General features: G+C 43.7%; 1 protein-coding gene across 5 annotated transcripts in view; it reads right to left on the reverse strand.

Moving 5' to 3' along the window:
• rps6ka3b (ribosomal protein S6 kinase, polypeptide 3b) overlaps positions 1-24750 on the reverse strand; it is a 36772-nt gene that overhangs the window by 8517 nt on the left and 3505 nt on the right. For 2 of the 5 annotated variants that reach the window (XM_035142023.2, XM_035142021.2), the window contains exons 1-5: positions 8672-8886; positions 2048-2164; positions 1474-1555; positions 295-375; positions 65-144 (exon numbers count right to left, since the gene is read on the reverse strand). In XM_035142023.2, coding sequence (XP_034997914.2) covers positions 65-144; positions 295-375; positions 1474-1555; positions 2048-2164; positions 8672-8851 — 540 coding nt within the window. In that variant the 5' untranslated portion in view covers positions 8852-8886. Of the gene's footprint in view, positions 1-64; positions 145-294; positions 376-1473; positions 1556-2047; positions 2165-3951; positions 4139-8671; positions 8887-15153; positions 15247-23236; positions 23297-24750 lie in introns of those variants that run through there. The other 3 variants (XM_035142024.2, XM_035142026.2, XM_035142025.2) reach the window with 3 other exon arrangements.

A 24750-nucleotide genomic window follows, 5' to 3' on the forward strand; every position in this document is an offset into this window, starting at 1 on the left:
CAGTGGCGAATCCCACATGACACAGACACAGGAACTAACCCTGAAGTGAACTGTCGGGTTTTACCTCCTTAGAGAGACGAGTGAAGAGATCTCCTCCTCGGAGAAAATCCAGGATCAAGTAGAGCTTCCCCTCCGTCTGAAATGCTGAGGGAGGGAAGAGGCAGAAGGTGAATTCAGACGAGATCTGAGAAGTTCCCTGTTTATTGAACAGTTTCTCTGCCAGGAGCGATGCGCTCTGATTGGCTGGTGTGGAGCTGGTGACTCATCAGGCAGGTCTGTTACTGTCTGACTCACCGTAGTGCAGTTTTACAATGAAGGGATGGTTGACCTCCACCAGGATGTCCCTCTCCATCTTTGTCCTGACCCGGTCACGCACTGGACACACACACACACACACACACACACACACACACACACACACACACACACACACACACACACACACACACACACACACACACACACACACACACAACACACACACACACACACACACACACACACACATAAATCACCAGATAAAGCTCTTACTGAAAAGCCAAAAACTAAACATCCTCCCTTATGTGGTTCGTGCTTTGGCTCCCAGACGGCTGCATGTGAGACACGGAATCACAGGCAGAGAGGATGAAAATAAACATCAAGGAAGAAAATAAGATGACAAAGAAAACGAGGAAGTAACAAACTTAGAAAGAGGAAAAATACTAAAACAAAGAGGAAGCCAGAGAGGAGAGAAAGAAGCAGGAAACACACACACACACAGTTGTATTTTTCCCACCAGCAGGTGGTGTATGAGTTGAGTTAAACGTCACTTCGGGAGTTTATTTCTTCTCTTCAGTTCTTTGTGTCTGTGTGGTCTCACGTTAAGGTGTGAAATTCCATTTTGGGCGATGACGACCGAGCAAACAGGAAAAAAAATAAACACCCTGAAACTCTGGAGAAACAAATCCATCACTGAAGAGTCTGTCGGCCTTTTATTCTGTGACACACTTGTAAGAACAGAAACGATGTGGAATCCAAACCTACAGAGTCGATTTCATCAAAACCGGCATCTGTCACTAGTTGTCTTTGCTTAACTCAGTGGCGGACAAAACTAAAACGACCACCCGGTGGTTGTGTGTCTGCCATCCAGTGCAGTTTCAGTCTACATGGATTTTCTTTCCCCAGACTCAATATGAGGTCACCGCATCCTCGATCTTTGACCTTCGACCACGAAAGTCTAATCAGGTCAGACGTGAGTCCAAGTGAACGTTTGTACCAAATGTGAAGAAAATGCCTCAAGGTTTTCCTGAGATGTTTGTTGCGTTAACAAATAACTAAATGTGTGTCGTGAGGCCACAGTGGCCTTTTACGCTTGGCCACCGAATTGTTATCAGTTCGGTTTTGAGTCAGCCCAACTTGAATCAAAATAAATAAAACAACAAAAAAACTAAAGAAAAGAAGAAGATCAGAGAAAGTTGTGTTGTCTCTTTGTACCTTTCAGTGTGGCTTTCTTCAGGACCTTCATGGCGTAAAGCTGACCGGCGTCTGGCCCTGAGATCTTCCTCACCAGGAACACCTACACACAAACACACAAACACGGTTAAGCATTACGATGTGTGTGTTTATGTGTTGTGTAATGTGCCCAGTGATATATATATATATATATATAGACATATATATAAAGTATTAACGGGTATCAACATGTTTGCGTGTGTGTGAGTTAGTTTGGGTTAGCTCTATTTTCTTGTGTAGATTAACGCAAACAGAAACACACACACACACACACTCTCTGAGCAGGAGCCTAATGATTCATTCATAAAGACGTCCATATTAAGAGTGAGAGGGGCGTCTCCATGACAACGGGCTCTCAAACACTGGCACGAGGGAAACATTACGCAGATCTGAGTGGAAAGGAAACCCACACTTACAAACTCTCTCTCACACACACACACACACACACACACACACACACACACACACACACACACACACACACACACACACACACACACACACACACACACACACACACACACACACACACACGCACACACACACACACACGTACCTTGCCGAAGGAGCCCTGTCCCAGGACTTTGCGGAGCTCGAACTGTCGAGGGTCGGCCTTCTCTGATCCCTCCTTCACGTGGTGTGTGATACTGATCTCATTAATGTGCACGTCATCCTGTAACACACAAATATCATTGTCACTGTCTGAAATGCAACTTCTCTTTTTTTGGGAGCAATGACACAAGTTGACAAAAATAAAACAAATGCTGCTTTCGGACATTTTCCTGAAATTTTTCCGAGGGGCTGTAAGCGAGAACACAAATGTCCGAGTCGGTTGCTGCAGACATTTTCTTCTCCTGCCAGCCCCCTGGTAAAATGTCCCAAAAGTCCCAAGTGAGTCCATGTGAGAATAAAGAAAACACGTAGAAGACGAAGACGTCAACTTGGAAACACGAGGAGGTTCCAGATCTTCTGGTGATGAGGGCCGACGCCGGTGTGGATGAGCTGTAAACAACAACACTGATCTTTCCACAGCAGAGTTTATACGTCATGTCCGGCCTCCTGCTGCTCTACAGGCTCCGCCCCTCGCCTGGATGTTCCCACATGTTCCTGTTGGTGTGAACGAGTCGGACCCGACAACCTGCTGCTGCTGCTTCACAGGACAAACACAAAGACCCAATTTTCTGGACATTATCAGGAGTTTACGTCTGAAAACAGCGATTCCCGTGACACCTTTAAAATGACAAAACGTCAACTTGTCACCGGTTACACACGCGTACCGAATGTGACGCTGTTTCCAGAGACATGATTAGAAAGATTTGTCTAATAATCAATGAGTAAAAAGCAAAGCCTGAATGAACGTGTGCTGTGTAAAGAGACAGTTTTTCTCCAGCAATCAGGGGCGAGGTAGACAACTGTCTGCAGCCCGCAGCTGAGAGAGTGGCACTAAAAGCTCTGTGCCGTTCTGTGAAAAGGTTTCTAAGCACTTTAGATGTTAAGATTCTGATCCATCACCAGAACCATCAGGGAGGCGTCTGATTGGTCCCACATTCATTCTGTAGCAGGATCACGAGCCCAAACACAACACGAGTCACAACGAACTGTCTCATACACGAGAAGAACATGTCCACGTACTAAGGCGTCTGATTGCTCGTGCTTTTCCCAACTATACTCTATTCACACATCCAGACCAGTTTCTTAAGCTATCATAGCCTCCGTTGACCAGAATGCTTTGCAGCTGCTGAGCCACCACACTGGGTGGGGTCTGAGCAGCGTTCATCTCTTCCACAGCAAAACACAACTAAAGAGTTACGGAGCCGGTGTTCTGGGCTATTTTGGGAAGGAATTCAGGGAAATCTGGTAAATAAAACAGCAGGTAAATCCTAAAGTGAACTACACCAGCATCCATCAGCGTTAACATGTTTGAAGGTTGATTACCCCCCCCCCGATCGTCCAGGCGTCTTCAAATCTCGCTGAATCACACAGCAGGTTGAGCAGGGTTCCCGAACGCTCGTCATCCGCACAGTGGAAATCACACACACACACACACACCCACAACACACACACACACACACACACACACACACACACACACACACACACACACACACACACACACACACACACACACACACACACACACACACACAGGCAGTTGTCATGGAGCCACCCTCAATACCTGCTTCCCACTGTAGCTGAGTGACTAATGATACCATACTGTGTGTGTGTCTGTGTGTGTGTGTGTGTGTGTGTGTGTGTGTGTGTGTGTGTCTGTGTGTGTGTGTGTGTGTGTGTCTGCATGTGTGTTCCTCTTGTTCTCCTTTCTCCAGGTACTGATGAATTAAACTGAACACGTACACGCTGCACTTCCACTGTTTTCCCATCATCCTCTCTGTCCTACTTCTGTCTTTCTCTGTCCTCCTCCTCCTCCTCCTCCTCCTCCTCCTCCTCCTCCTGTCGTACCTGTAGTTCCCAGGTGCTGGCTGCCAGGTGTCCCAGTGTATTGTGGGACCTGTAGTCCCGACTCCGGCTGAGGGTCTGTGGCGCTAACATGCTCCTGTGCGTCGACTAGTGAAGCGACAGGATGGAACCGGTGCCGGCTTCTGCTGGTTCCTGACACTTCTTCCTCTCTCTCTTCCTCTCTCTCTCTCTCTCCCCCAGAGAAATCTTTCCCTCCCTCCTTTCCTCCCTCGTTACCTCCTACTTTCTCACTTTTTTTCTATCTTTATTTGAACCGTTCTCACCTCTCCTCTCCTGTCTCTCTCTCCCTCTCTCTCTCTCTTCCTCATGGGAAATGGGCTGCTGTGGGAGGGGGTGTAGCCAGATGTGCAGTGGTAGATGAAGTATTCAGATACTTTAATTTGGTGCCAATACCATAATTTGCTACTCAGTTACAAACAAAGGCCATGCATTTAAAATCTAAAGTGTATATATATTATTTGTGAATGTACTTCATGGATATATAAAACTGGATTATTGGCATCATTACAGGCTCTAGAGGAACGAATCATTCTCCTTCTCTGCCCACATTTACATTCTGCCTGCTGTCTAACCAATATTTATTTAATATTTTAGATTGATAGCTGTGCACAGGTTTCCAAAACTGCTGCTATTTGAGATTGGAGCTAATTTGCAGTATTTCATGTACAGTTCTGTGTCAGTACATGATTTCTATACTGATAAGAAGCTTATTAAACTTTAATTTGAGATTTTACTCATAACTATATCTGTTTGTTAAATGTAATGTAGTAAATTGTTCAAAAGTAGTGTCTGAAATGTAATAATGAGTCAAAAAAAAAAAAATCTGGACATTTTTTACAAACAAATAATAATAACACACCAAAAAACCCAGACTGATTGATTTTAAAACCCACAGATAAATTTGACTGATTATCTCAGGTCTGAATTCTGGTATCAGATCTGCAGGTCCATTGATCCCAGGCCCCACACATGCACACAAACACGCAATTTAACAGCACGTCATCAAGTGTGGAACATCACGACGCCGCATGTAAATGAGATTCACATCCAGACCGAGACGATCGCAGACGGAGCCTCTGAACGCAGCTCAGGGCCGAGAACCGCAAACAGCTGATAAACGAACAAACCCGGAGCTGAGGCGCTGCGGAAATAGATCCAGAAATGTTTGAAAAACTAAAGTTATGTGTCTTTTACATGCAAATGTAGGTACGTTTGTCTGTGTACTAGTCTGTGTGTGTGTGTGTGTGTGTGTGTGTGTGTGTGTGTGTGTGTGTGTGTGTGTGTGTGTGTGAGTCAGAACACAGATGGAGGATCAGAGCTGAAGCGACAGGATGCTCATGTAGCACCTCTTAATCACAGGATCAAAACTGCAAACCCTGCACCTGTGCTCTGAACACACACAGACACACAACACACAACACACAACACACACACACTTTACCTGCTTCTCTAACCTGCTATTGCCTCTGTTTATTTCCATCTCATCTTCACTGTGTGATACGACAAACACACACAGCTTCACTTTTCCTCTGACTTGCTGAAGTCTCCCCTCGTGCAAGGAACTGATCACAATGTCCCCACAAGCAAAGAGCAGAGTCTGGTGTGAATCCAGCACCAGTCACAAGCCACTGGTGCTGGATTCAGGCTGTGAGTCCACGTCAGCTGCCACTTCGCAGCTACACAAACTGTCATTTTCATTCCAAGACTTCGTCAATTAAAAAAAATGGTCGTGGAAAGAAAAGTCAGCTGTGACCTTCACCTTTGACATTTGGCCACAAACTTGATCTTTGAGTCAAACTGAACCTTTGTACTTATGCTGTTCCTGAGAGATCGAGTTAATAAGAGAGGGATTAACAGGCAGACGGACAGAAAACCCCTTTAAAAAACATCTAAACTTGAGATATCCTCAGAACCACGGTCGACACAAACGCAAACAAAAAGCGCTGCTTGGTCTTTTTACAAGTTTGTTGTCGTGTTTTGTGTTTTTGTCAGAGATACTTTGAGAAAACGAAGAGTAATGTAGACAAGGCCTCATCTTCTAGTTTAAATTGATGTTCTGCCCCTTTAACTTCCAGACAAAGTCCCACTCCTCAGGTTCTGGAGCTGCAGAAGCCTGGTGCTCAAACAGAGATGACACGCCTGTTTGTGTCTTCTTCACTGATGGAGGCTGCCTTTTCTTAATCCTTTATTTTATTGAGATAAACGAATTAAGCAACTTTCTCTTTGCATGGCACGATGATTCACTTTGTATCTGAGATGTAATGAGGCTCCAACCAGCGCTGTCACCGTCAAATTTAAACTCTGACTCCTACAAATATATGTGAAATAATATATAAAAATAATTAAATATGAAAACCCCTCCCCCACCTGACATCTTGACAGACGAGTCGAGTCACTGAAAGCGGCGGTCAACGGCGAGGTTAACAGGTTTGATCCGTGAGTCACGCAGCTGGAGACGATGCAGCACGGCAGCCCTGCAACACTTCACATCATCTGTCCACCATCAGATCTAATTAAAGAGGTCTCATGAGCGGAGTGAATCAGTATGATGTTGTTATACTGCAGCAACAAACCTCCCAGACGGTCACATTACCGCAATCAGATCAAATCAACGTAAACGCTGCACACGTTGTGTTTAAACCTTGGGTCCAACGGGGAGACTAACACAAGCCAGTGTGTGTGTTTGGCTGCAGGGAAACTTTAATATTTAGTTTGATATTTGTAGCTGCTACTAAGACAAGGTCATACATACGACCTGGATATAGGTGTATTTAGTCCCATTCAGATTGAAATAAGGTTGTTTATAATATATTGAGCCTGTAGATACACACATGAGATGTGGATTAAAACAACAATCAAAATTATTGCCAATTAATTGGTAGAATCATCTACAACTTACAATCGTATACAGAAAATCACTCTGCTCTCCAATGAGAGAATATGAGAATATGATATTTGGATGCGTTCATGTTACAGTCAAACAACAACCTGCTGTGTGATTCTGTTCATTCAGCTTCAGTGTTTAACGGTAAAGATTCTCAGAGCTGATGTTAGGACACGTCAGTGTTAGAGAGGAGGAGGGTAACGAGAGGAGCGGTAACATGAAACCCCCCCCCCCACTGCCCCCACACACACACACACACACACACACACACACACATATACAAAACATACATAACATTAAATCTGGACTTTTCTATGACTCCTGTACAAACAAAACCAACAAAAGCAGTGCACCAGCTTGTCACTGCAGATTTGATGCCAGAACCATGAAAACTCATCACAACAGCTCGTCCACTGAATCTTCACTGACATTAATCCAAACTTTGGTGACAGCTAAGTCTCTGGAAAGTCACGACAGCTCCGCACACAGGCAGCTCCGACAATCAAATCCACAAAACATTTTCACCACAAGGAGCCAATACTGAAATATAGTTAATTCATTATCTCCTAAACGATGCTGAGTATATAAAAAGTCATCCAAGATAAAATATATATTGTTTTCACTGATGCTACAGTGTAAAAAACATCGTACAAGAATCTATTATTTATACGATAGTTTTGGGGTAATTTCAAATGTATTCAGATCCTCTTTTAACTATCTTAACTTTCTTACTTTTAGGTCTTTTAACTTGAAATGAGGAGTTGAGCTAACGCCTCGTTCACTCTACATAATTGAGCTGTTTGTGAGTCATCCGATCAGCAGTCATACAGGACGACACTCGAGGGACGGGGTGAAGGCAGGAGCAGAGGGGGAAACCCAGAAAGAGCAGATATGCTAGTTGGGGGATTCTCCTGGAGATTGTGTGTGAGCCCCTGTGCCAGTCAGTTGTGTAGCATGAACTCACAACTACAAGACTGATCACAAGGCAACAAGTCGAGTAGTCTGAACTTCCCATGAATAAACTGCTCACTCAACTGATTAACTGGACTTCCTAGAGAACCTGGTGTGTGCTGTTTAAGGACGTGAAGATGAATCACGACAGTTTCCTTTAGAAACAGTGAAACCTCGACGACCACGATGAGTGTTGGGTTCAGTCGCTCCCTGTTCACGGGGAGCTGCCTCACATGTCGTCCTTGTGCCGTCTCCGGTACAAAGTGGACTCGACAGCTGGAAGTTCTACTCTCACGCTGAGATAACACAAACTTCAACACAACAAGACAATGAAGTTGTGTTAAAGTTGATGCATAAATTAACATACGTGTGTGTTTGTCCCTCATATACTGGGTGTCGACCTCTGAATCTATAGAAGACTTCAGGTTTCCAGTATATAGGTTCCTGACACACTAACATGACATGCTGTACGTTAACCTGAACCTAACCTTATCCTAACCCTAACCACCTGCTCTGGTGTTTAGGGTTTGTCACACTATTTTGAGTTTGCAATGCTTTCATGAATATGGCAGGCAGTTAGTTTGGTATCATGTAAAAGGCAAGGGGGCGGGAGAAGGTGAAAAGCTCTTGTCGCTGTCGGACTTTACAGGCACGCAGCTATTCCCTGGTGGTCGTACGTACCAGAGTGAACTCCATTCATACAGAGAAAATACCCAAATATGTGGCGGTTCATTTTGGACCAGCACTACTGAGCACGTCAACATATCTAAATCAACATAGCAGCTAAAAGATGGGAGAAGAAATGTACATCAAGGTGAAACAACACCTGCAGCACCACAGTCTGACTCGGGACTCCGGACTACTCACAGCCCTGTGTTTCCTGTTCTGATCCCAGTGGCCACCGTCAAACGCCTGGGTTGGATGCCGGTGGCTGGCGAGCAGCAGAAGGCGTCTGAGGGACTTCAGCCGGCTCCTCAGCGCCCTGACGAGGCCGGCTACAGCGCACACGCACGCCGGCTTAGCGTTGGCCGCGCAGTGTGTCATCATGAAGTGTGCCGAGACGACTGGAGGCAGTGGGTGATTGGGACTGGGAGAGGCAAACAAGTGTCTGTGTGAGTCAGTGTGAGGGGATACCCAGAGGAAGAGGAGGGGAGGACGGAGGGCGGGGGTCCATATTGGGATGGGAAGAGGGATCTCCCCGCTCCACCGCCAGCCTTCTCCACTAACACGCAGCTGTAACCTTCCACCCCGTGTTTCCATCAGGTGTCCTGGAGATCCCCATTTACTCCACGCTCACATAACTCACTGACCAACGACTAAATAGCACGAGGAAACAAACAAACACACACACACACACACACACACACACAGACCACACACACACACACAGGCAAAGTCTTTAGAAAGTTTAGACTAGTTAATCCACGTTTTTCACCACACGGAGAATGAGACTGAAAATATATTATTCACCTCATTATCTCCTAAATATGCTGTGTATAATAACTGGTGTGACTGGCACACAAATCAAACATCCTTACAACGCAGAGCCAGAACAGTGGACTACGCTCCGACAGTCCAACGCACAACGCAGACACCCGACATCCTCCACCTGTCACAGCACCCCACACACACCACCGCCACCAATACACAAACACAATGTACACAATGCCAGTGCAGACCAGCGACAGGATGTGTGACATTTCTTGGATTACCTCCACCTGTTGTCGCCTTCCTGAGTGTGCACTGGTTTACTTAAACACACACACACACACACACACACACACACACACACACACACACACACACACACACACACACACACACACACACACACACACACACACACACACGATGTATGATACGGTTCTACTCTGTTATAGCTGTGCTGTGTTGACTTGTTCTTCTTGCCCGGCTACATGTAGTGAACACAGACCACCGATGATTTATTGTTTTACTAATGTTTTTGCCGTTTCCTGCCCTGCATCGCCCTGAGAGCTTACTTTGTGGTCATTGCTGCCGTCGTGGCGTGTTCTGTCTGTGAGAGCAGCTGGTGAACACAGTGGAGCATTTAGCAGCTAAAGACACAAATATGTCCCTCAGGAGCTGGTGGAGACTAAAGTCAGAGCTGAACGAGAACACTGGAGATTACCCTTAGATTCATCAGGTGGACACAAACACCGCTCCACATGAATAACAGTCGCTGGGTAACGGTCAGATGTTTATATAAACTCGTTAACAGATTAATTTATTAGACATCTGCATCTTCCAGCCTGAGATCTTCTACAACATCCCAGACTTTAGCTCGTTTCAGATTCTCAAATGTGATGATTTGCTGCTTTTCATTGTGTTTACCTGCCGAAAAACTTGTGGTTTCAGACGTTTACCTTTACAGCAGGTACAAATCTGAGTTGTTACCTGAGACCTCAGTGCCTGGCTTGAAAATTAATATTCAGTCACGATTTTTCTTGCAATAAAGTGAAGTAAGTGTCAGAGTGTGTGTGTGTGTGTGTGAGAGAGTGTGTGTATGAGAATGTGTGTTCACACTATGTGTTTCATATTGAAACTGCAGGCAGCTTGAGATCCTGGTGATTATGATTAATGACCTGAACGATGGCGATATCCAGATGACATCTCACAGACGTTTATAAATGTCACACTGTGGTGGATCACTGCTGCTCACACAGAGACATATTTTCACTTCTTAAAATATGACAAACAGGACTGCATGTAGCTGAGGAAACATCTGTTGGCGTCTCAGGAATCAATCACAAGTGTAGTTAAACTTAAATGTGACGAGCAAATGACTTTAGTTGCATTCGAAGTAGACGAATGCCAAACCTTACTGTTCTGTTTCCAGATAAACATCGTCTTTATCTCAGGGACAGTGTGCACATCAACTACAAACCAACAACCATCGTTTGTTGGTCAATCTACGAGGTGACAATACCTCTTCGTTAAAGTTTATCTACTAATCTGTAACATCTTTGTCTATCTCACACGACTCACAGTCCACACACACACAATCAGCTCTGCTTCTGACACACACATACAACGCGTTATCCAACAGCAGGAAATGTGTTCATCGCACAGTTTTTTACAGCGTGTGCGATGCATATGTCACATTGTACATTCCTGACTAATATAAAGACAAAAGAGGAAATATTGTGCCAGAGCTTTGTTTGTTTTTATGCACAGTTCGAGTTTATAAAAACATTAGTTGCAGATAATAGGATTAGTTGCTCTAATCAGGACGTTTCTCTGGCTTCTCCCCTGTGAGTTCCTCATATTCAAAGATAAAACAAAAAATTAGGAAGAGACAGTTATTACATGTAAAATTAAAAAGCATTAAATATGGAACTCCAATTGTCACCATCTTTTCCCCCGGAGACTAATCTCTAATCTCTGAACTAAATCCTGCTCGACCATCTGCATTCACAATACATGAATGAACTCTATATACAGTAGAATCTATAGGTGCTCCACACAGGCTCAGATTAACCGTTTATAACAGTGTTACATTGATTTGCAGTTGTGGTATCTGCCGCCCAGCAAACACTGAATCCATCAGAAATAAGATCATATGTGATATATAGTACCAATAGGAACACACACACACACACACACACACACACACACACACACACACACACACACACACACACACACACACACACACACACACACACACACACACACACACACCAAGTATTATGAGCAGACAATACCGAACGACCACCAAGTAATTGGTCAGCTCTTTTTATTCAAACTTCATTTTTTATTTATATTTCCATAATTTTATTATGAATAATATAAATTGAGTTTATAATATTTAAAAGGTATTATATTGCCCATTGTTACTTACTTGTATTTTTTTACTTTTAATACAACTTTTATTGTACTAATATATTAAATATTATAATTCATTTTAAGTCAACAAAATCTAAATAAATAAAAACTACTGCAACTACAACTTCAAATGTCCAATGTGTGTGTCTGTGTGTACAGCTTCTCCATGGCAGCAGCTATCAAGGACTGAGTGGGATTCCATTCCAGACAATCCGTACCCCCCCCCCCTAAGCCTGTTACGCAATCAAATTAACAGGCCGGATAGACACTACACCACACAACACCACACAACACCACACAACACTACACAACACTACACACACAGAGCTTGGGGATTTGTCAGGTTAGAACCATAAAGTACATTTCCGCTGGCCTTGACCAGGGATCAAATAACCCCCACACACACACACACACACACACACACACACACACACACACACACACACACACACACACACACACACACACACACACACACACACACACACACACACACACACACACACACACAAACAAAGGCTCCCAGCTCAGAGTCACCTGTCGGAGATCAGAGAGTCGTCTCAGCACTAACATGTTTTTATGGAAGTTTATTAAACACGTGTGGTGACATGTCCCTAAATAATGTCAAGGAGAACCGTCCCGACCAGAACGTGTTTCTGTGGGGGAATACATTTTAAATATACATAAAATATACATGAAGCTGATTTTCTGTGTTGAACACACAGAACACATTTTCTGTGGGGTTGAGGTGGGTGTAAGGAGACAGGGGACATTTGGACACAAGAGGAACGGTTTAACCTGAGAGGTGTCAAAGAGAAAATAAAGACGCAGGCGGGTCTGTGATGATAGGACATGATTTGTGGCAGAGGCCGAACTTCATGTTACAGAGAGCGGCAGAGAGCATTAAGTATAGATGAGCAGGAGCAGAGGGAGGACATCATCATTAATTCAGGAGCTGGCAAGATAAGATCCTCAATCACTGCACACGCACACGCACACACACACGCACACACACGGTAGATGAGTGTGTGTCCTACCTTCACTTTGCTTTTAACTGATCTACCACAGAAACATCGCAGGTGAGCAGACGCGATGCTTAGGCCGAGATAAGCTTTAGTAGTGACGAGCAGGGGAATGGTTTTGGTGCTGGAATCAGAATCTTGATTCTTCTCTTCCAGACATCAGATATCAGGGCTCAAGCCTCAAAGAGAGAAATCGAATACAGCTCCAAAGCAGCGAAATTTCATAGCGAGCAAGTGGATGTATTGATGACTACCACTACAAAATAAAAGCTCTGATGACATCAACTTAGATCTGCACTGTTTTAGAATGGTTTGATTAATCGTTAGTTATATCTTTGTCGTGTTTTCTAATCAGTCTTTCATGGTTCGACTGAATCCCTCTCTGCGTCTCGCTGTGTTTTCAGCCTCTGGTTTAAAGCCACACAACTGGAGAAATAGCTCCACCAGCTGTTTATGTCTATGAACCATCTCTGAATATTCAGTGGTGGATGGAAGTGTTCTTAAGATTCAAGCAACAAACAGAAAGAGTGAGAGGGCGAGAGACATCAGTCGGAACTGAGAGAGAGAGAGAGAGAGAGAGAGAGAGAGAGAGAGAGAGAGAGAGAGAGAGAGAGAGAGAGAGAGAGGAAGTTGGGAGACAGCTCTGATTTGGAAAAAAACTTTGTCACCATGCCAACCAGGTTACTATGGTAATCTGTCTGTAATACACACACACACACACACACACACACACACACACACACACACTGGTACACACACAGATCTGTTGGACAGTACAGCCACTGTCTGAACTCCTTCCACCTCTCTCCCCAACTTCCATTCTTTCTCCAGCTCTCCCTGTCATCACTCCTTCCCTCCTCTCCGCTCATTAGTGGAAATCAAAGCTCTTCATCTGCTGCCAGTCGAGCATCTCTGTCAGGACGAGGGAGCCCCTTCATTACAGCTCGCTCACGAGCCGTCGCTGCACAGGGGACATTTCTAATGAATGATCACACTCTCGCTTTACGCCAAATTTGAGATCACAGAGCTCGACTGCTGAGCAGCACATCACTCCTCCTCCGTGTCAGGACGCAGTCACGTCAACACACAGAGCAACGGCACTAATCAAACATCCATCATGCATCAACTCGGAGCTGATGCAGCATGACTTTTAATGTTTTTAATAACACAGGGCTCAGGTGCAGTCTCACTGACTCCACAGCAGCATTCGACTTTCACGATCACGCAAAGCATGATGGGAGCTGGTGGCAAGCACACGACTCATATTCATCCCAAATGGAAATGAGCAAAAGTCCAAACCCTGCACATCAAGAGTCATAATGCATCTTAAAGCAGGCTGGCTCTCGAACAACATAATGAACCCTGAAGAACTTTAGGTCCAAATTTACCCAAGTGGACTGTAATAATAGTTCAGACCACCTCCACAAGGTGGGTGGAGTTAAAGGGTCAACAGTTCTAATCAAGGCTCGGAGTGTGTCCTCAACTAGGCCACTTCATCTGAAATTAAAACACCTCCACACCCACAGAAATAATACATTTTTATGAAATAAAACATCATTATTATGGAACAATGAACTGCCTCATATGCCATGTAAATAAGAAGTGCTGCTATTGTTAAGACCTTTCAATAACAACTAGAATTTCACTCTGTAACACAGCTTTCACAGCTGCACCAAATTTCATAAACTCAGAGATCTTCTTCTAAATGTCATCAATCAAGATACAAGTTATACTCTTGGAAAACTGGGAAAATGTTGAAAAACTTCCATCTCACAAGTTCCTGGATCCACGTCCTGACAGGGACACATACTGGATCCTTCCACTAAGTTTCATGGAAATCTGTTTGGTTGTTTTTGTGTAACGAGGCCAACTAATGACAAACCAACCAACAAATCAAGTGGATTTATTCAAATTGTATGTGAATCCATTCAGCAGATATTTAATGTATGCCCATTAAAAAGTAGGAAAACCAGCAAGATGATGATCAAAATGACGATATTATCTATAAACTAATAAACTTTGTTTATATGCAATTTATATATAATATTGTATTTATCCAGTAAGGTTTTCAGCTCTGCCGTCTTCTAATAACAGGATGAGGATCAGCGTCAGGAACTTTGCGGCTTGTTACTTCATCGAAAATGTTTCCTGGAGGAATTTGACTCATTTCAAATTGCATCAGATTTGCGTTATTTCATCAAAACTGTCCCTGAACGTTCACAGAACAATGCAAGTGCAAAGTAATGGAATCAAAATGACATCAGCAGAAAGAGCTCAAGGTTAAAACATGATAATTTTACGCTGTTGCCAAAGCAAGTGGTATGCGTGCCCACAACACCCAGTTAAACCTGAAACACGCACACACACAGCCTGACATTAAAATCCAACGAAACACGGACAGCCAACAAAAGACAATCGGTCTGTATCTCTGCGTGTTAGTGTGTGTGTGTGTGTGTGTGTGTGTGTGTGTGTGTGTGGTACCTGCAGCTGCCTGTTCCTAATGTGAAATAACAGAGTCTTCATCGCGCTCCTCTTCTGTCACACTGCCGCTCAGACTGATTGACACAAACTAGTGTCAACACACAACGCCAGGGGAAGCACAAACAACACACACACACACACACACACACACACACACACACACACACACACACACACACACACACACACACACACACACACACACACACACACACACACATCACTGCAGGAGGGCTGTGGACATGACATAAACTTCTTTCTAAGGAGAATAAGATTAAAAAAGAAAAGAGACAAATCTAAATAAAAGTTAATAAAAGTACAAATAAAGCCCCTCATCATTATTATAATAATAATAATTGACAGAATGTGAGGAAGGTGAGATGAGGATGAAGACCAGGGAGCGTCTGACATGAAATTCCTCAGGAGTCAGAGATGAGGAAGAGGAGGATGAGGAGGCGGGATGGAAACTACGTTGGTTTCATGTCTGTGTGTCAGATTCCAGCTCGGGTCAGTCGGGGGCCTCTCCTCCTCTGCATGACACCCTTCCCTCTCCTCCTCCTCCTCTCCTCCTCCTCCTCACAGTCGGTGTCTTTGCTGCTTGTGCCACTTCTTATGACATTTTTAGTTTTTTCTTTCTTCCCCCAAGTTCCAGAAAATAATTAAACAGGAAAAACAGCGATTTAAAAATAGAACTGAGGCACTTTTCATCACGAGCTGCATCGTTGCTCATCCCCCCCCCGTCACGCTCACAACAACAGGATGTTGATTTGAAAAGAAACCGTGCTAATCATACACAAGGTAATCAGCCCTTCATCACATCTATCTGTGTGAGATGTGTTTCATAACTTTAGAAGTTTCACTGGAGCAGGATGCCAGGACATTCTAATATCTAACTAGCTTTAAGATGCAGTAAGTATTGAAATATTAACTGTATCAACGTCTGTGTCTTCAGCAACTAAAAGAAACATTATTATACCAATATTTATTATCAGTTTTCACATTGAACTGGACGGATTATAAATAATAAAAGAACATGAGAGTCTTGTCTAACAATATATTAAATTTACAATAAAATAATATACAGAAAAAGAGCCACATATATATTTTTGCCATTTTTGCTTCAACAATAACTGAACCTGTGAATCTATCATTAAAATAGTTTGTTAATGGACTTCACAATAAAGTTAGAAGTGGATAAACTTTTAAAAACCAACTACTTTCCCTTCAGAGTAAAAGTCTCCTGCAGGTTGGAAATTCAAACAGCACTGATTTGACTTACTGACGTCTGGTTAAAGAAAACATTTATCCAATCCATACCATGAATGTTCCACCGGCTCCCGACACACAGTAAGTGCATATCAATCAATGCACGTCCGTGAGGCTGTGGATCTGCTCTGTCGTCCGCTCAATCATCAGAGGTCACCAGTGAACAGATGTTCCACATGTGACAGTGACAGAGAAACACAATGATTCGTCTTCTATTCCCTCACTTTGCACTCTGCTTTGGTCTCTACCACCTCCTGAGGGAAAATCTGACTCCCAGCGATGAAGCGCCGATTATCCCACGTTTCCCGTGGGTGTGAAGCAGAACAATACAGTTATGGACAAACAAGATGAAAGTCCAAACCAAAGTAAAATAAATAGAAATAGCATTTAACTTCTAAAAACTTTTATATAGTACTGTCATCAGTGTGTGTGTGTGTGTGTGTGTGTGTGTGTGTGTGTGTGTGTGTGTGTGTGTTGGTCTGTTCCTGAAGAGAGGGCTGCGTTCAGGAAAACCGGCGCCGAGTTACACAGATTACATCAACGCCCCATGACCTCACAATGGTAATACCCACAATGCCTTGTTCACAACACACACACACACACACACACACACACACACACACAGCTCAAAGGAATGTACCAACTGATCCTAACAGAAAGTAAACTGGGAGGACACAAAAGTCTTTCTTCCTCTTCCTCGCTTGTTACGTGCCTCTCTTCTCCAATATACACAACACACACACACACACACACACACACCACACACACACACACACACACACACACACACACACACACACACACACACGTTCCCTCCCTTGCTTTTTGCCTCTTTCTATCAATCAATATTTCTCTCTTTCTCTCTCTCTCTCTCTGTGTCCATCAATATCCACTCAAACCAGTGTGGGTGGGGCCTTGGTTTCCATTTTAGGTGTTTAGGCCTGAACGCACACACTCCCTCTCAAACACACACAGACACACACACTCAAGGATGAGCACAAATTGAGACAAATATCCACTAAGTGCTGAACCCAAACATAAATAGCTCATTTTAAAAAGGTAAGAACTAACAAAATGTCCCAAAGTCAAGACTATTGTTTGTCCACCCTTTTGTTTGTCTGGACGATCACAGACACAGACAGACACACACCTGAGCATGTTGAATAAGAGAGTAGAGCGCCATGTGTTTGTGTGTGTGGGCGTTAAAAAGACGCCAGAGAAAGTCAGTCCAGATGGCCGGAGAAGATTAAACACCATCTGCCAGCGAGCACTACGTACACAGCCAGCGCGCACACACACACACACATGGAAGGTCGTGTGATGATTTATGAAATCTGATTTCTATAATAAGGAATTTCATTACAATTTTAGCATTTGTGATAAAGGCCTTATTCTTCTGTCTGCCTGCTGCAGCCTGCACACGCAGACAGCCTGAGTGCGTTGGATCTCAGGCAGAAAAGGTGGTGTCGCGGTGGAACCGTAGAGTCAAGGTTAAGATCGAGTGATCACTCTGGGCACCATACACAGTGTCCGCTCACCAAAGTCTTTGTTCAGTTGGACGTCTGTGGATGACTCACTGTCCCCGAGACCACAAGTCAGCCGACCGAGCTACAATCCTCTTTCCACCCTTTCAAATCAATACATACATTTCTGAAGAATCAAACAAATCAACTCGTACTTTTTAGCCTCGTAAAAGCTCTGGTGTAACCCCAAGTTACTGTAGTGAGTCGATTCCTCTCTCTGAACTGGCAAACCAGGATCCTTACATCAATGGGCCAGTGGAGCATTAAGATCAGTTTTTAATCAGACTCTTTCTTCAGTCTCTTTCTCACGTTCCTGTAATTCAGGGTGCGCAGGAGGGCAAGCAGATAAGAACTTGTTTGAATGATGAATTTAATCATGACTGTATTTTCTCTGTGGCAGCAGAACACATGACACCAACCTTCGGAGACTTCTACAGGTGAAACTCGACAAACCAAACACGGCTCAGGCTGATTAACTCGGAAAGACTCACCACAGACACACACACACACACACACACACACACACACACACACACACACACACACACACACACACACACACACACACACACACACACACACACACACACACACACACACACACACACACACACACACACACACAGACACACACACAACACCCTTCAAACACATTTGAAACATCCGATATGAATTTTTCTCGAGGGCTGCAACAAATTTAATGAAGGAGTAAGTGGTGCAGTGTTTTTTTATTATTCTTCCTCAACTGTATTGTACATGCAGTCTGGAGAAGATGGATGCATCATGTTTTAGTCAATGAGCATTTGACAAGGAAAACAAATCCCTGCTCTACAGGTTTATAAGCAGGAATTGTGTTTAGCGGATAATGTGTGTTTGATAATGTGTATGTTTCAGGAAACAACAGAGTTGCTCTATTTTTAAATGTGGAAGAAAACTTATAGAGATAGATTCTGAGAAACATTTTTACACACCAGGTTTCTCGTGTGATTCGAATCAAAATGACTTGATTCTGGACTTTCTCAATCAAAATCAAATCATATGAGGAGATTAGAGCCGATATCCAGGACTAGTCTGTGATTAACCTCCCTGTGAGAAGCAAACTCTTTACTCTCAGGACTTAAATTAGTCAGAACAAGGTAATAAATGTGATTAAATATGTGATGACAGATTTACACCCTTACACCTTCCAGAATCTCTCCACATCTGAGGTATAAACCAAGTGAAATAAATGAGTTTTATTTGTCTTCAGTCTCCTCCTCTGACAAACTACCCCAGAGGATTTGAGATGGGGTTGAAAAAGATCCTGATTTGATAAGCAGATTCAAAACTGGTTTTCCAGATTCCCTGACTGTTTCCCTAAACATCCAACACACGGGGTGAAACAGATCAGACTGTGGTTGTACTGGGCGGCGGCCAGGTCCTGCACAAGTGGAGGAATTAAACTAAAACAAAGATCCAGGCTTAATTTGAATATTTATGCTAAGCACCTGAAGCTGGGATAATGTTTTCACACATTTTCCACACAGTCAGTGACTGGGAGGCAACATGGAGTCAGCCTGACGAATGCAGGATGTGTTGTCAGGTGTTTTTTAATCTTCCCTCACTGCCGGACTCTTCGGGTCAACCGGAAACCTCGACCAGCGCTTCCTCCAGATGTTCAGGTCAACTCGCTCTTGTACAAACTGCTGTTTCGCCTGCTGAGCTGAAGTCAAAGAGACAGTCAGGCTCAGAACCGGAGCGGTGGAGGTTCTGGACATTTACGAGTCCGACCAGCCAAAGATGGGGGCATGAACACCCCCCCACTGGGCTGATGCATGGAGCAACCTGACAGCTGTTCAGTGAACACTGTTTCACTGTCTAAGTTGGTATATGAGAGAAATGTATATTGTTAGACATTGATCTTTGTGTGTGGGGTCAGACCAGAGAGGGTTCAGCTTCAGAAGAGAACAGTAGTCTCGAGTTAAGGAGGTTCTCAAAAAGCAATTATCATGTTGGTGGAAGACCACGATGAAAAAAATTCCATAAAGTTTTCACTGTCCACTGCAGAGAGGCCGAGAACATAACACCAGGAGAACGCCATGTGTGTGTTCGCTAACCAATCACAACAATCTCCCTGACCCGCTCCCCACAAAGAGAGAGACACTAAAGATGGTGGATAGTCTCTCCCACTGTGAATAAATGACCTCATCCTGGGTCCAAACATGATCCTGGGTCTGTCCAACACACACACACACACACACACACACACCACACCACACCACACCACACCCACACACACACACACACACACACACACACACACACACACACACACACACACACACACACACACACACACAGCTGAGCAGCAGCAGATGGCAGCAGATGTTAGTTGGTCCCTCAGAGAGCAGCGATGTTCCTAACGCTGTCTGGAAACCATTTACTGCCTCGCTGGGGGCATCAATGAGTGTGTGTGTGTGTGTGTGTCTGTCTGACTCAACAATGAGCAGTGCAGTCAGCATGTGAATTCACACAAGTGAATGTGTTGCCTTCTTTCAGTCGTATCTGACGATGAGTGTGTGTTATCGACTCAGCACACTTGATGGGTGTGTTGTCGTGTTTGTGTGTAAAGGATTTGATAATGACTGTGTGAGTGTGTCTGTGATTCAGTGCTGAGGCGTGTATGTGTGTGTCTTCTTGTACTTCTATCTTCGTGAGGAACATTGTGAGTTGTTAAACCATGAAAGAGGACATTTCTTTGAAATTCTGAGGATTCATACTGGTTATTTATTAGGGCGATAGTTCGAGGAACGTACTGGAATTGCTCAGATTATTTTATTGTGTGAATGTAAGTGACGAAGGAGGCAAAAAAACAACAGTATCATTAAAATAATCATTACAACATTTTTACTATGACTATACGTGATATATTGCAAATAAGCAAAAATGCCAAATATCTGGTGGATTTTATGTCATGTCAAATATGTTTTGTTGTCCATTTGTTGATCGACCACTGCAGATCTAGATGAGGGAAGAACTCAGTTTCACACCGAAGACTTAAGCAATGTGCCACAGAGATGGAGCTGCCTCATTACCTCAGTTCAAACCAACACACACACACACACACACACACACACACACACACACACAGAGTTTCACACTCAGTTAAGCCAGAGGAACAGCTCAACTCACTCATTAACAGCTTCATAACATATTCATCCTCACATCCTTGTGACGTTCATGCAGTTTTAGCTCCTTTGCAACAGAGGTTGTGCATCTCGTTTTCTTCCTGCGTCTGTGTGTGTGTGTGTGTGTGTGTGTGTGTGTGTGTGTGTGTGCGAGTGTGTGTGGGTGCTCAGCTCTTCTCAGACAGTCGATCCATAAGCCATCTCCTCTGCATTTAAAAATCAATGTGTGCAGCTGCCCTGCCTGCCGCAGCACACACACACACACACACACACACACACACACACAGTGTTATTGCAGTGATCTGTTGTGTAGCTCTTCACCACCGACTCCCCACCATCAGCTTGTTAACAGCCTGTTCTCTTCATCCCAGTTTTCTGTGTCAGTGTGATGCAAATGTTATCATTAATATTCATCTTTGCCCACATTCATGCAGTTCGGCTGCAGCACAGATGAAACTCTGATCGTACTCGACTATCTGCTGCTCTGTCCTCGGTTACAGAATAAAAGAAGTGGCCTGGAGATTCACTGGTTAACTGACGGACAAAGATGGATCGTAATCAAAATCGATCAACACACAAAGTTTCTAAACACTCATATTTTACTGTTATTAAATGGTTAATAACAGCTGCAAATCTAGCAAACACTTCTATGTTTAATACCTTTTTCATGTTATATGCTTTCATGTCATTTCATGTTTTGTCCCTGCACGTCTGAATCTGTAACTTAAGTTGTGGTTGATTTTGTTTTCTGCAGTATGTGCATGTTGTGTGTGACAGAATAAGACCAATACAAACCAGTGTATAGCATGAAAGTGGGACACATCATATGGGACTGAAACAGTGGGAAGTGTGCGAGCAGTGCGATGCCAGTTGGAATAATACTGAACCATTTCATGCTGACAGAAAACGAAGGCAGGCTTGTGGTGACAACTGTTGTGTCAACTTGTCCCTTGAGAACCAGTGAGAAACTGCAAAACTGTCAAATCACAAAACCTCACAAATGAGTGACGCTAAACTTTTCTTCAATGTTATCGTTACTCAAGTTTACATTTCATTAAAACAGATCACACGAGGACAAAAATAAGAAATAACACAAATGGAATATTACACGTTTACAACCTTTTGAAAGATCGTTTCAGCTTTGACAAGGAGAGAAGTTGTTGCTTTTCCTCGTAATAATTCACTGTGAACTAAACATAACTTGAGTTTCTGGACTTTTTGAACGAAACAAGATGTGTGAATATATCAACGTTTTTGTTTTTTAACCATTTTATAACATTACATAAACTGTACGATAAATCAGTTAATCATAAAGGTGACAGGGTGATTAATTGACAATGAAAATATTCATAAGTGGCAGCACCACGACAAGATCGATATAATCTAATGCTCCACCCACCTTTATGTGAAACACAAATAAAGGTGCATTTTAAAACAAAACATGCACAGACAACCGTGGGTCTGAAAATACTAAATTGATATGTTACAAGAAAATAAACACAAAACAAAGACACAGTGTAAAAAGCGCCTCTTACACTGTAAATTCTAACCTCAAACTGCATCATGAGACAAGATAATGTCCAACAACATCAAAACAAAGTTAATATGATTGTATTGTTTGAAAGTGACACAAAACTCGTGATGAGGAAGCGTATGATGCACGCTGACGACAAAGAAGGTTTAACAAACATCTAATCCAATAATAACGGCAGGAATATGATGAACAACACAAATAAATAAAGATGTCGAGCAGCGCAGAGGAACCGAGCGAGCTGTTTTGCCTGAAGATGACTCATGAGTTTAATATTGAGCTTCACTTTCATACCAGCAATTATCCAGCAGGAGTAGGCGTCCGTTTTTACAAACAGTGCACAAATTATCGAAGAGCAGGACTCACTCACACACAGACACACACACACACACACACACACAAGGTTGCAATGTCCAAACCACAGGAAGGGCTATTCAAACTCATGACTGCGTATCACACACATGCAGCTGGCATCAGCGAGCTCCGAGTGTTCAGCTGTTCCGAGAACAAACAGTGTTCGCTGTGTTTACAAGTAAAGCCTGGTAACTGTCAGGCAGGACTAATAGAATCCTCCAAACACAAAGAGTTGGACTTACGGTGCAAGGAGGCATGGAGTCGTCATCGCCCGCAGAGTCCTCAGGGTCGTGATGAGCATCCTGCAACAGAGGGAGAGACGCATTAACACATACCTGACACACAGAGGCGACACGGTGGCTCGCAGCTGCTTCCTGTGTGATCAAACCAGGCGGCTGCAGCAGGTTGAAGCATGTTCACCTGAACAACTGTCTGTCGGGACAACCACACCTCCACCTCCACGTCCCTGTAAACACAAGTCTCTACTGCACAGGCCTGTTTCAGACAGATCCCCAGTCAGTCAACCTGCTGCAGGTAACACACGTGACAAACGGGTTTCCAGGGGACACAAAGTATTGATCGGCAGCTTCATCAAAATATTTACTATGATCATCCCGTTAAAGATTTCCACCTTTAAATAGGGCACTTTATAACCTAGTTCTAATCTAATGATGTGCTGTGACCAGCTGCTGTGCGTGTAGAGTGTAGATCAGGTCTGTGAACAGCTTCATTATTTAGTCACATCACACGTTTGTTTTGATGTTGAGGTGAAGCGAGCTGCACAATGAGTGGGCGTCTTTTATTTTGAAAGTCTTTCATCATCCTCTCCCTCCTGCTCCCTGCAACGGAGGAATTCGACCAGAGTTGAAATTAAAACGAGAAGGAGGGCGAGACAAAGTCGCAGACGGTCGTGGCCACCAACCTCAGACGGCTTCTACCTCGTCTGCTCTGCCAGAGGGGACAGAGCGAAAACAACAGACATGAATTAGCCTTACGTAAGGTAGATTAACGGCCTGTCTGCTTCCCTGCTGGAACAACAGCTGTGATTCAGACACTGATACCACTGATACTACCGCATGACAAAAAAACAATAACAACAATAAAAGCAATTATATTGTGGTGATTATTATTTGCCAAGAGCCAAGAGGATAAGTCTGCAATCAGCAGAGAGGAGAGAGCAGCAGGAGATGGATGGTGGACAGCGACAGAGATGGATTATAATGAGGAAGAGGAAGAAACATGCAGAAGGTGATCGAGAGGACAGGGCTGCAGATGGAGAAGAAAGGGAAAAGCTCTGGTTTTGCTCAGAGTGAAGGAACGCAGGGTCGGAACCACGGACGGTAAATAAAGATGGACGACGTGTCTCTACTTCCTCCCACTATCCAGAAATGAAGCCAGAGTATCCCAGGTTTGAGCGCTGCCATGTTGTGTCATTGACGTCATTTGGAGTTACAGTGTCTGTGCAGTGGTTGGGGGGTGGAGCCTCAGTATGGAGGTTCAATCATGACGTCTAAGCCCGTTTTTAAATCATCACTTCACCTGGTTTTGATGCACACACTAGAGGATTTGACCAGAACGACCACACGACGACTTCAAATCTCACAGAAACTCGCAAGATTCTTCTTCAGTGTTTTAACGGCGTTTGATTTAACTGAGTCGTGCCTCTGAGATGAAGCGTGATGTCGTCAAGAAAACTGCATCGATCTGAATCTAAAGGTTTTATAAGTTCTTAAATGTAATGGGTCGATTTATAACT

This window comes from Hippoglossus stenolepis, chromosome 19, assembly GCF_022539355.2.
Source record: "Hippoglossus stenolepis isolate QCI-W04-F060 chromosome 19, HSTE1.2, whole genome shotgun sequence".
In the NCBI taxonomy this organism is placed as follows: domain Eukaryota; kingdom Metazoa; phylum Chordata; class Actinopteri; order Pleuronectiformes; family Pleuronectidae; genus Hippoglossus; species Hippoglossus stenolepis.